General features: G+C 42.8%; 2 protein-coding genes across 3 annotated transcripts in view; one reads left to right on the top strand and one right to left on the bottom strand.

Annotated features, from left to right (window-relative positions):
- The window catches only part of LOC110989419 (neuronal acetylcholine receptor subunit alpha-10-like), a 37,106-nt gene extending 30,447 nt beyond the window's left edge, over positions 1 to 6,659 (bottom strand). Inside the window, exon 1 of one of the 2 annotated variants that reach the window (XM_022253790.2) lies at positions 4,823 to 6,659. The gene's annotated coding sequence lies outside the window, so the exon portion shown is untranslated. The remainder of the gene's footprint in view (positions 1 to 4,822) is intronic. The other variant, XM_022253794.2, reaches the window with a different exon arrangement.
- Positions 6,660 to 10,058: 3,399 nt separating this feature from the next.
- LOC110989424 (phosphatidylinositol 4-kinase alpha-like) overlaps positions 10,059 to 12,420 on the top strand; it is a 63,535-nt gene continuing 61,173 nt past the window's right edge. Inside the window, exon 1 of the mRNA XM_087140967.1 lies at positions 10,059 to 10,152. Coding sequence (XP_086997093.1) covers positions 10,063 to 10,152 — 90 coding nt within the window. The 5' untranslated portion in view covers positions 10,059 to 10,062. The remainder of the gene's footprint in view (positions 10,153 to 12,420) is intronic.

Genomic DNA, 12,420 nt, shown 5'->3' with positions numbered 1-12,420 from the left:
GATGATTTCTGTCTTCAGCTCAGTGCGTTCTTGAACATTGTTCCTCCTGGACATGGCATCATCCTCGCATCATCAATGCTCGCATCGGATCTGATTCAAGTGCCTGGAGGAATGTCATTGGCCCACATGGAGTTGGGAGAATGAATGTGTGCTTCCCACAACCTTTGCACCACAAACTCCTACGTTGCAGGCTCCTCTCACTCCAAGGTCACCTGGAGACATCCCTCTCACACCAGTGGTATTAACTGGACCACGTCATTGTCAGACTGACAGCTACGTGACGTCATTCATTGTCGCAGCTTGCACTCTGTCGATTGTAACACGGACCATGCTCTCATTCCCTACAAGCTCCGCTTACAACTTCAGACGTTCCATCGTGCAACACCCAGACCTTTGACTGATGTTGACTTGGTTTCAACTCACAACCCAAGCCGTGCTGGTCGATTCCAGGAGCTCCTTTCTGGTAGCTTGGCTCAGCACTCATTCTCTGCTCACCCGGACGAAGCATGGTCCAGATTCCGTTCAGTGGTCTATAATAGTGCTGTGACTGCCTTCGGCCGCCGATCACGAAGACAACCTGATTGGTTTTGGGATAGTGCCAATCTACTTCTCCCAACCCTTGAGACTAACGGTCAGCCAGACATAGGTTTCGCCTGCTGAACACGGTAATCCAAAGCTGCCTTCCAGGTTAGTAAGAGCACTGTCCAGCGGGTAACATGAGTTGCCTGACAGCCCTACTGGTCCCGTTTAAGTGACCGCATCCAACGTTGTGTTGAGTCTGGTGATCTACGTGGCTTGTATCCGGGCACCAAGGAAGCAATTGGGCTTATACCCGAAGAAGTCATCTCATTCGCTGTCATCCATTGGTACAATTCTCACAGATCCAACAGCACAGCTTGACCGTTGAGTTGAACACTGTAGCATGCGATATAACAGTGGTGTTGATGTCTGGCCCTCTTCATTATCATCCTTACCTCAGCTCCTGCCCCTGAACAAATTGGACGAGCCTATCACCTTGTCAGAGATTAGACGTGCCATCAGGTGCCTAAAAAAGCAACAAAGCGCCTGGCATTGATGGCATTCCGTCAGAAGTGCTAAAAAGGGCGGTAACATCTTGGCTGCAGAGCTCCACCTGTTGGGATGCTAGCTCAATACCAAAAGATCTGAAGGATACCAATATTATTACCCTTCATAAGAACAAAGGCAGCCAACAGGTTGTGACAACTACAGGGGCATTTCACTGCTGAGCTCAGCTAGGAGAGTTTTTGCGCGTGTGCTGTTACCACGGCTTTATGTTATCGCCAACAGGATTCTCCCCGCAAGCCAGTGCGGCTTCCGTCCTTCCCTGGCTACTATTGACATGGTCTACTCCCTGAGACAACTTCAGGAGAAGTGTGTCGAACAGCGCCAACCTTTGCTTTTCGTCTTTTCGATCTAACAAATGCATTTGACAATGCGAGTCGCTCGGGCTTGTTCACATCGCCATCCTGAAGCACTGGGGCTGCCCTGATAGATTGCCGTCTGTCTGGATGAGTGAGCTTCCACAAGGACATGCACGCCACAGTCCAGTTCAATGGCTTAAGATCTGCTGAGTTTGAAATCCGTCGAGGCGTCAAGCATGGCTGTGTGCTCGCTCCTGGGCATATTTCTCTCCGCCCGTTCATATCGCGCATTTCCTGTTCCATCTGATATCCTGAAACACAATCGCAGCTCTGGGAACCTCCTCAGTTTGTCTCATCTTTGTGCCAAGACATTAGGCTAGTCCTTGTACGAGAACTCTGGTATGCGGGTTGACGCAGCCATAGTTGCTCAATCTGCGGTTGAACTTCGAACTTCAAGATCACTGTAATTCCTTTACCAGAGCTTGCCTGAACTTCGGAATGAGAATCAGCTTCAGGACACAAGGACTCAATCCCCGCCTGAAATCACAGTCAATGGCAAAGTTCTGAGCTTTATCGACAGATTCCAGTATTTGGGCTCTGCGGTTACCAGCACCAACTCTGTGGATGCAGAACTAGACTTAAGAATAGGTAGGGCTCCGACCACCTTCGGCCAACTTCAAGCTCGAGTCTCGAACAACCGGCCACTCTCTACCAAGCTTAAGATCCGTATCTACGAGTCATGTGTGCTGAGTGTACTGGCTACTGCTTTACTGCAGCGAAACATGGCCAACCTATCGCCGCCAGGAGCGCCCCCTGAATGCCCTCCATTCCGCTGCCTACGCTCACTGCTTGAAATTTCTTGGCAAGACCGTGTCTCCAACCTGGCAATGTTGGAGCTTAACGATATATTCACATTGTTGTCAGCTCGCAGTCTCCGCTGGTCTGGACACGTCTGCAGACAAGATGATGGTCGCCTGCCTGACGATATTTTCTATGGGGAGCCGGCTTACACTTCTCGCCCCCGCGGCCGTCCAAGACTCCGCTACCGGGATGTCCTTAAGCGTGACTTGCAAGCTTTCCAAATACCAGCCAACTCGTGGGAGACATTGGCACAGGACCGGGTACAGTGGCGCTCCGCTATCCATCTAGGCCGGTTTACTTCCACAACCTCATACATCGCTGCTTGCAAGAACCACCTTGTAGCTAGACATTGAGCTACATCATCCATCGTTTACCACTTGTAAAGAATTATGAAAAACAAACAAACGAACAAAAATTCCAAAACAAACACATTTGAAGCAAGATATGGGACGGGGAGAACCCCCCCCCCGCCTTTGTGTTGGCCATTGTTTGATCGGAATCTTAGGAATTCTTTACAGACTTCTGGGGGAATGTGTTACGTAACAATAGTCTTGAGTGTGTATAGGGATTGGACAGGTAAGGGGGGTATAACTCCGTCCCATATCTTGCCTGGTGTAAACAAACAAGAGACCCAGGCCCTTAAATGTATGTGTACGCTCGTGCATTACCTACACACAATAGCGTGAACGCAAGGTCGAGGCCTAGCTGCTTTACATGTGAAGATTTTTTGTTCAACTTAAGTGTGGGATTTGGGCTAAAATAATTGATGTGATATATTAGTAACATCGAAGGAGCCATATTTTGTAAATAATCCAAAAGCTGCAACAGTTATTGGTAATCTAGAGTCATGAATCGATGACAAGTCTTTAGATAGTCGTGTTTAATCTGTGAACATCAGTGTGGCTCCATTATAAGGTAAGTAAACGTAACTGCATGGCCACGTTTTCCATTTACACGATCATCTACAAACTGGGAACGAGGCAAACAACGGCCCCGCACAAATACGAATTAATTACAGACTTTGGCACCAAGTCTACAGGCAACCAAGAGGACAGGAGCTAGTCCCAACGTCAAAAAGTCGTATCATATAAATGGGTGACAACTGTTGACAAACAAGTAAGATTTTTGCAGACTAAAGGAAACACAACTTCTCGTCACAAAGTTGCCAAAATCACGACAACCTGCAATGCAGCATATTGTTTTGCAAGCAAATTCCAACTGGGTTCGGAGCACTTTTTGGATTGTCTTGTGGAAAAGGCTGAAGGGTCACACGTCAGTGGAATTCATGCTTATTTGGAAAAAAGTGTGAATGCAAAAGTTATCGCACCTAACCATGATTCTTCACTCTATAATCCATTGCGTCGTGACTATGTTTCAACTTTTTGAAAAATGCTGCGCATTTTTTCATTCAACATGGTGTATCAGGGGGCAATGCGATGCTTGTATGGCTGAAAGGGCGAATTCGGAAACCAAATCATGGAGAAGGCATTTTTTTTGGGGGGGGGCAAAGTTTTGGGAGTTTCTTGATATGCCGTTACCGTTTATGGGTTTTCTAACGAGTAGGCCCCTACTTTTATATTTTCGGGATTTTTACACGCTTTGGAAAGAAACGGAAATAAAAACATGTTTTACATTTCAAAACAAAGACAAAAATTGCCCGGGGGGGGTTTGGTCACCGTTCCGACCCAGATTTTGCCAATAAGTGCACTAAAAAAGAACCCTTGATGCACTGATGGAAAATTGAAAACTTGCAATCTCTGTGCCTAAATCTAAATTCCTCTAGCCTGGTTTTCTTCCTTTTAATGTCGGAAATTGCATTTACTGAGGTAGGCCTACCGTGACTGACTTGGCAAGGATCAAGACTTTCACCCGGCACTTGAGCATTAACACCGGGCGTAAATCGCTCGTGATGGGGATGTATATCCCTTACACTTTTTTGAAGGAGGGATGGGCTGCCGAAATCATCCCCCATTTTCCGTGGTGAGAAAAAAACCCAAAATGGATTATGAAGAACTTTTGAGGCTTCCAAATACAACCGAAACCCACCCAATAGCACTCAAAAAGGAGAACAATTAAAAGTGTCATCATTTAAAAGGAAGGTACATGTAATACTCATTACAGATGTACATTGGTATCTTGAACATCCCTCCAGTTACATGACGGTGTCAACAACCGCCTCCTGTGTTTTACATTTCCACAGCCAGGCAGGTCATCCCCCATAACCCCCCATCTTCAGTTCCCAGCACAAATGCACGCCACCGAGCATGAAGTAATTTAAACATGGTTGTACTCGCACTAATGTAAAGTGCAACTGAAGAAGCCCCTCTTGAATACAGGTAACTCTGTGAAAGTAAATTCTAGTTCTAAATTACGAGTTGGAAAAGATTAATTTGCAGCCTTATCCCAGCGGCGCACGTCCAACTGCATGCGGACGACATGTACAGAAGGCTAGTAAGGGTTGTGTTTTGCATCGAATGAGCTAGTGTATAGTTGATTATATGACGACATTCAAGAGCAGTGTTTATCCTACACAATCCGCCTGTCCATAATTGATTAGTCATTAAGAAGAACGAGCTTACCTCGCCGGCAAAGCACTTATCTCTGGTCGAGTCCCGGTAGGAACATTCAGACGGTAAATATTTGCTGAGCCGCTGACGAGGAAGGTTTAACCAAACGACGAAGGGAAAAACACTAGTTGGCTCTCTGCAAGGTGAATAATTCCTCCTCTCGCGCGCGATTGACGATCGTCAACCAGCTCGAAAAAGTCACAAAGAAATTAATGAAGTGTTCCTCAACGCGTTTTTTACCTGCCCTGAATGAAAGGAAAATATACCTGCACTTCACTATGTCGAATTTTTGTTGTGCTTTCAACCATTTCTGTGTAGGCCTCAGTCTTAATGGGGGTGAACTTCAGAATAGTTGAAGGACAATAATTCCAAAGGGGCAGTCCTCGTCCACTCATCTAATTCAGATAGGATTTTCTAAAATGATTGAAAACTTCACGGCACGGTGACCTTTTAGATGATAATGAAAAAACAGCGAGTGAAAACGAGGTCCGACAAGTCAAATGCGAACCACAATCAGTGACTGTAAACGCATAATGCTTGTTTGTCAACAGAGGGCGTCGTGACAATACCCATTGACTTTTTTTTTCATTTTACTTGACATATCCTCAACACATTAATTTAATATTAATAATATCAATGAAATACAAGTTGATGAACACATATATACTCGTCTATAGTTATTCAACGGTGATTGATTAGAACCAGATACCAATTGTTTCACAGTACGACTCATGCTGACACAAAAATGTTGGTAATTTCAACGAGGAGCGTTTCAGCATTTCGGGACGTCAGGCTAGACACGATATTCAACGTAACGTGAGTCGAGCTGGGCATCGAGGCGGTTTATGAGCAATAAATTACAAGACACGAAGATCCCTAGGGATCCTGTGGCTAATGGAAAATGCGTGTTAGTGATAATCTACTGTCTATGGCGCGTGTCTCCAGCGATTACATTCGGGAAAACGCTGCCCAAAATGATATGAAAACAGCAGCATAAGTTACACCTCAGGTCATCATAATTACAGAACAGGTTGTATTTTCTGTCCCAACAGAAAGTTTATCAATATATTGCAGTTCGAGAGGTGTTGAAATAACTTAATCCTAACAGATGCCAAAAAAAGTTATGCTCCATCTGTGTCCTGATGCACGAGAATACAAGGAACGTTAGCGTGCGTATATAAACATATCCTTAACCATATAGGAGCCACCTAAAATATCTTCCTTCCTCTGAATTCGATCTTTAATTAATTGTAAAGATCGACATACAATTTTGTTTGTTCCAAAAAAATCATTATACAGGCCAAACACATTTACCTGCTATTTGTTATAATTTGGAACTTTAGAAGTTTTTCTTTTTTAACAAGGCCTTACAAGTAACGACGTGCTGCGCACAACTTTTCAATAAGTTAGCACAGTCTGCTGTAGTGTTTGGGCGGAAATTGTCCGCACTGTGAAGAAAAATTTCCAATGATTAATTTTACTGCCCTTTTGCCGACGTAAATTTACGCAGCTTAATCAGCAGTACGGCGCAATGTATTATGCATTATGTCGCTGGTCATTAATCTCAATCCCCTTTTCTTTGTTCGGCAAACCTAGTGAATAATTTATGGTTTGGTGTCTCATTTACAACCTCTTGTACATGGCAAGCAACATAAACAGTCTTGCCGTATGTGCTTATATCACCGTCGATGAAGAGCTCTATAAATGTTTGTTTATTAGATGAATGAAACGTCTTCAGATAGTCATACGAATATCTCACCCCTGTCAGTGCAGTGTCGCGTTTGTATGCAAAGAACAGTGTAATACGACCACTGGAATTGGAAGCCATTACTAGACTGCGGTGGCACAACGCTCGTGGACAGGTGGTACGCGCGCGTTACATGCTTCTTCGACCAATAGGATGTCGTGATTTGCCACATGCACGCGCTTGTCAAGCTGGGAAATGTGCGTGTGAGTGCAGTGCCACCACAGTTATGGCGTCTAATCGGGTTAGTCTATAGGACACAATTATTTCATGATTGCATTTTTCTAGTTACAATTATTGTGTAGTTTTGAGGGCTCTTACGTATTATGAGGAAAAGTGTTGTCTTGCAATGTTCGATAGGAGAGATTATTAGAAATGGAACTCGTGTACATGTTTGTTTAAATCTATTTTTTCACGATTATTGCGACTTTTTATGCTTTATGTAGTATTTTTATCTTTCGTATATAATTCTGTTTTCATACTGCCATATAGGCTAAGTTTCCTGATTTACTCCGTTCCGGTTTAACTTCAGTCTGTTCATAAAAGTGGACTTTTATGCTATACAAATATCTATGCCGAAATGACAGATTCCTTCAGCCATTTATGTAGGCCATCTGCGGCGACCCGGTAGCGAACTTCAGAGCAGTATCCCTAGCTCCAACGAGGCCTAGTTGTCTTATTTAATTCACTACGGACTTTTTGTATTTTTTAATGATCGAACGCATCACGGTGCAGCGAGTCTACAACTGAAAATGTGAAATGAAGCTGATAATTAAAAGGTTGGGCCAGGGGCATGTTTTCTGGACTCTTACTGGGAATTATGTTTCAGCTTTGGCCACTGATTGGCTGTTCTCCCAACTTCGGTTGAGCCTGTATGACGTCATTATTTCTGACCAAACTAGAACCGAAAGTTGGAGATGGTCCAGCGCCGGCCCAGTTAAAGAGGCGGAAAATAAGCAGCTATTTTAGTCTGTCACTCTCAAATAAGCGAAAGGTAGGCTTACATTTCAAAATTTCAGGCAGCGAATCAAGAGAGGCTAGGTAGGGCTGACTTTCTTCGAGAACATGAAACTAAAAACTTGAGAGTGGCACTCTATGGAGGCATGCCGAATATTGACTGAAAATGAACAAGGCCGTCTGCCTCTGTCGGATGACGTAACCATCTTTGGCTGTGCGTTTTTGTGGGCCACCTTAAAGATGAACTTTCTCATTGGTTTAACGTCTCATACACGTTTCTGGTTAGTGGTTGCTGTAAGCAAAGTGAAGAACCACGGTGAATCCTGGAACTAGAAACGTAGCATGACTGTCAACAGAGGGCTTCCAGACAGGATTGTCTTTTCCATTTTACTTTACACATCCTTTGACACACCATGATGATATGAATAAATATGTATTCGCCTCTATAGCTATGCAATGGTGATAAACTTAGATATAGATATGTAGTTATGTAAACACATCTTCGTAGGACCCATACTGAATTGACAAATATTTTAATACTGTAGCAATTTGGATCCTTTCAGTCTTTGGGGACGTCAGGCACAATCATTCGGTCAAACTGGCGGCAATAAATTACTAAACACGAAGATGGAAAATGCGTGTTCATGATAATTTACAGTCTGCGGCCCCTGTCCCATGCGACTACCAAGGGAAAACTGTTCACAAACTGGTAGGAAAAAACATAAATTATACCGGAGGTCATCGTATCAGTTAGTACTCAAATTTTGCGCGTATTATTTATTTATTATTTTTTTGTAACTGAGACAGAGTGGTTTGCGGGAGTTGTGGGTTTAACTGAATCTCGAACAGATGCCAGAACTGCCACGCTCCAGTTGCTGTACGACACCTGAGAATGAAACGAAATGAGAAAGTATTTGTTGTTCCTAAAAGCTACAGACAAAACAAACAAACAAACAACCCAACAAACAAACAAACAAACAAACAAACAAATATTGAGCTCAGTTCCTCTAAATTAGGCCATCGTAAAATCGGACATGTATTTTTGACATGACACGAAAACTGTTGAAGTTTTCAAGCCACGTGCTGCGCACAGCGTTCAGGACGAACCTGTCCGTGTTGTGAATGAGAAATTCCTAAGTTTTTTCATCACCCTTTGCGGATGCAAATTTACATAGCTTAATTACTGCAATGTAAGCTGCATAATGTCACTGGTCATTAATCTTAAGCGCCTTTTCTTCGCTTGGCAAACCTTTCAAAAATGGAATTCTGTCTCATTAGTGAACTATATAGTATATGTAAACATAAAGATTATTGCAATATGCTGAGTTGACCCAAAAAGTGGCTACCTCCTTTTTAAGATGAATTATGGTCAATGTTAATTATGCAGGACGCCAAATTCCTTCCATAACTTCTAGGATACGCTTGCATATCGACTCAAATAATTATGGGTGCTTTTTCAATTCATCATAACTCATAGAAATGTAAACCTTGAAAGATTCTCCTTTTATCCTTTTCTCACAGCAATACAAAAACATCGGAAATTACTCTTCATAACTACACCTGTCAAAATATGCTCAGCCTGATACTTTGTATGCCTGAGGTTTGCTCTTGGATTTAATAATAATAATAATTGACATTTGAATCCATTAAAGCTGCTCCCAGGATTTGGCTGGCTTTTACTGACACAAGAGGGCTCCACTAAATATCGCCGAGGCCGCACCGATCAGCCCGTGAGGATTTCCTTGCGGAACTCCACCTTCGAAACAAGAAAATCTAGCCGTGTGGATACGTCGGGGAAAATGAATATGAAAATTTGGCCGATACTTACATAAATTACTTGAATTTTAATCCAGTGTTACATCACTTTATCGAACAAACTTTTTTTAAGACTAAGTTTTATTTTGATGACTAATAATATCTTCACTTGCTCCGACGTCCGCATTCGACTTATGAATTTACAGAATGAATGGTGTTTACGACGTAGCAATTGCCATTTTCATTTTTCAACATGCATGATTATGGGATATGAATTCATTTATACAAATCACTCAGTGCGACGTATGCGGAAGCGAATGCTCGTCAGAGACAGTGCATGGTGCCGGTAACGCAGCCACGGTGGCGCTATAACTGGACTTCATTTCTGAGTAAATTTCCTTTAAAAACACATTTTTTCCATGGGCACTAGAAGTACGCAAAATGAACTGTGGCTTTTCGGAATGTATGTAGATTGGGTACATTTCAAATAATTCAACTAACCAGGCCCGCCCCAGACTGGGCATAGTGGACGTGGCAGAAAGGAGGGAAAGTCTCTCTGGATGGGCAGGGGAAAAAACAAGCAGCTCGGCAAACTGATTAACCGTAGTAGGGGATCGATTCCAAATATGATTTTCAAGCAAATTGGCCATCGATAGCTCCCAATACAACCATGTACCCTGTGGACGAAAGGTCTAAGATGACACAGCTTGCTTGTGCTGTGCTGTACCTCGGTTTAACAGCTGATCGCTTGATCTTTCAATTGAGGGCGCTATTTATCAAATAGTCAAGCATAAACATGGCGCCCGATAGTGGGAGTGTTTTTGCCAGTACTCTTCAACATTTAGCACGTTCCCTGTCAAATTTGGACGAGCCACCATGGGAAAAGGTGAGCAGTTATCAAAAGTTATGAACAGAGTATTCCTTGATATCCATTTGGTTATTTGTCGATGGTTTAATGCTGCGGAAATATTATTTCATCTATCGCGTCACGAAGGCCTAATCAAGATTTCCAACAACTGCACGCGGGCGGGCAACTTTTTCATGTGTAACTTGTTAATAGGCCAAGTTCGGCAAAGTTATTTTATTTGGCAGTGGATATTGTGAGTTTTTTTTCTTGTTTACCACTTCATGAGTGAACATGAGCAGTGAGTATGTTTGGGGGGAATTCAGACATCTTTACTTTTGACAAATTTCATTGTGTGACTGTGCCAAGTAGGCTACATAATAATGCATAAAGTAGGCCTCGCAAGTAGCAGGGTTCTTCCCACGCACAAACTTGCGTATTTCTGCCCGATATGTAAAAACGGGCCAATGCCCATTTTTTCATCCCAGATATGCATAATATAATTATGATAGTATGGCTCAGAATTATCTTACATAATGCAGATTGCATGTCCGGAAAATCTAGACGAAAAAGCAGTTAATAGTCCTGCATTTTTCCGTGTACATGTACATACTATAGGTAGCCTACATGGTACATGCATTGTGCACCACGCGTCAGCGGCCACACTGTACACCGAACATGTACATCGGCACCGAACGTGCCTCGTGGCTGGTGCCGCATGAAATCTGAACTTCCGTCATGGGCGTCGTACATGCACCCACGTGTTTTCTCTGTGCCATGTGCTCAATACGCTAGTGGGGCTGCATTTACGAAGGTTGACATTTTATACTTCACCATTCGCAGAACTTACAACATCGACCCCACACACGTTTTTTTTCATGGCGGCAGCCGTAGCCCTGTGTAACCGTATTAATGGCATCTACGAGGGGGACGATATTTCTTATTGCCATATCACCGCATTTTGTCTCTCGCACCCAATGGCAGAAACTCGATCAGAGATAGGCTCCTTTTTAAGCCAATAACATCAGCAGTCTGTGCTGAGGGAAACCCAAAGGCTGACGAAGCAGCCACCTGCAGCACATGCACGGAAGGCGCTGGCGAAGGAAAGCCTGATCAGCAAAAACCAGAGGTTGAAGCGTGTATTAAAATTAAAACTGAATAAACAGGTGTTTAAATTGTTGATTAAAACGGCCATTACATGTTGTTGCCTGTTTTTGAAATATCCAAAATTAAAAAAAAAACTAAATAAATCTCTTATGTTGTTTCCTGAGAAAAGACACTTGAAACGCCCAGGAAATGCTCCGAAATGCAGCTGAGAGCATCTAAAGTCCAAAAATTTCCGGAACCCCACGCCATGACTTCACAAAATGTTGGTAAACACAATGGAAAACCCCCACAGATTTGAAAAATCCCAGAGGGAACCCTGCCTAGGGCTTACTAGAACTTCAAGAAGTACAAGTAGGCCCAATCAAGTATCAATGGAGAAGTAGGCCCAAGGCCCCCCTAATTAGTGAGTGTGACACTTTTTGTAATTTTCAAGAATTCCCCGACAAATTTGGTATCATTTGAAAGCTTATAAAATGATAATTACAACGGTGCTAAGACCTAATGGCAAAATTAATGATAATTTTAAAAGGGTAATTTTCTGTCACCATCTTCCATTTTCACACACGTTTGTTTCCAGAGCAGTTTTTCATACATTTTGAAGAACAAATCCAGCAAATCTGGTTCCAGAAGAACTAGAAAGAACAGCCCCACAACAATAGTTCCTGACTTCACATTTTTAGGTGGTGTACAGTTCATGACTTGAGAGGCCACACTTTAAAGCATAAACAAAAGTTTGTGCATATAAAATGCTCAGCGTCACATATATATACAACAATGCACTAAATGCCACTTGTGCATTTGTAATTTTGCCCCAAAAGTTTTTTTAGTAATTAGTCAAATAAAAAAATGAATGACTCGTCTGCCAGTGCCATCCAGCATAAACAACAAAAACTAAACCACACAGGGCCTACTCACTCGATGCCATGGTGGAATTCAGAATGTTGTAGGGTATCGGTGCAGTGCTGGCCGTGTAGCCTGTAAAATGTACAATCGTTACACAGCCAATTATAGACTTTATTTGCATTGTCTTTGCTATGGCCCTATTCTACATGTAGGCTAATTTATTACTTACAGTACATTTAGAAAGAGTGTCTTGTCCTGCATCCACATTTTTTTCACCGCCAGTTATGATCTCAGTGAACGTTCAGTCAGTGTTTGTAAGTTGTTGACATGACACGAGTCTCAGACAGGATAATACATGTA

This window comes from Acanthaster planci, linkage group LG09 (assembly GCF_054643075.1).
Source record: "Acanthaster planci isolate LZ-2023a linkage group LG09, COTS_SCS, whole genome shotgun sequence".
In the NCBI taxonomy this organism is placed as follows: Eukaryota; Metazoa; Echinodermata; class Asteroidea; order Valvatida; family Acanthasteridae; genus Acanthaster; species Acanthaster planci.
This window is presented reverse-complemented; position numbering and strand designations above follow the sequence as displayed.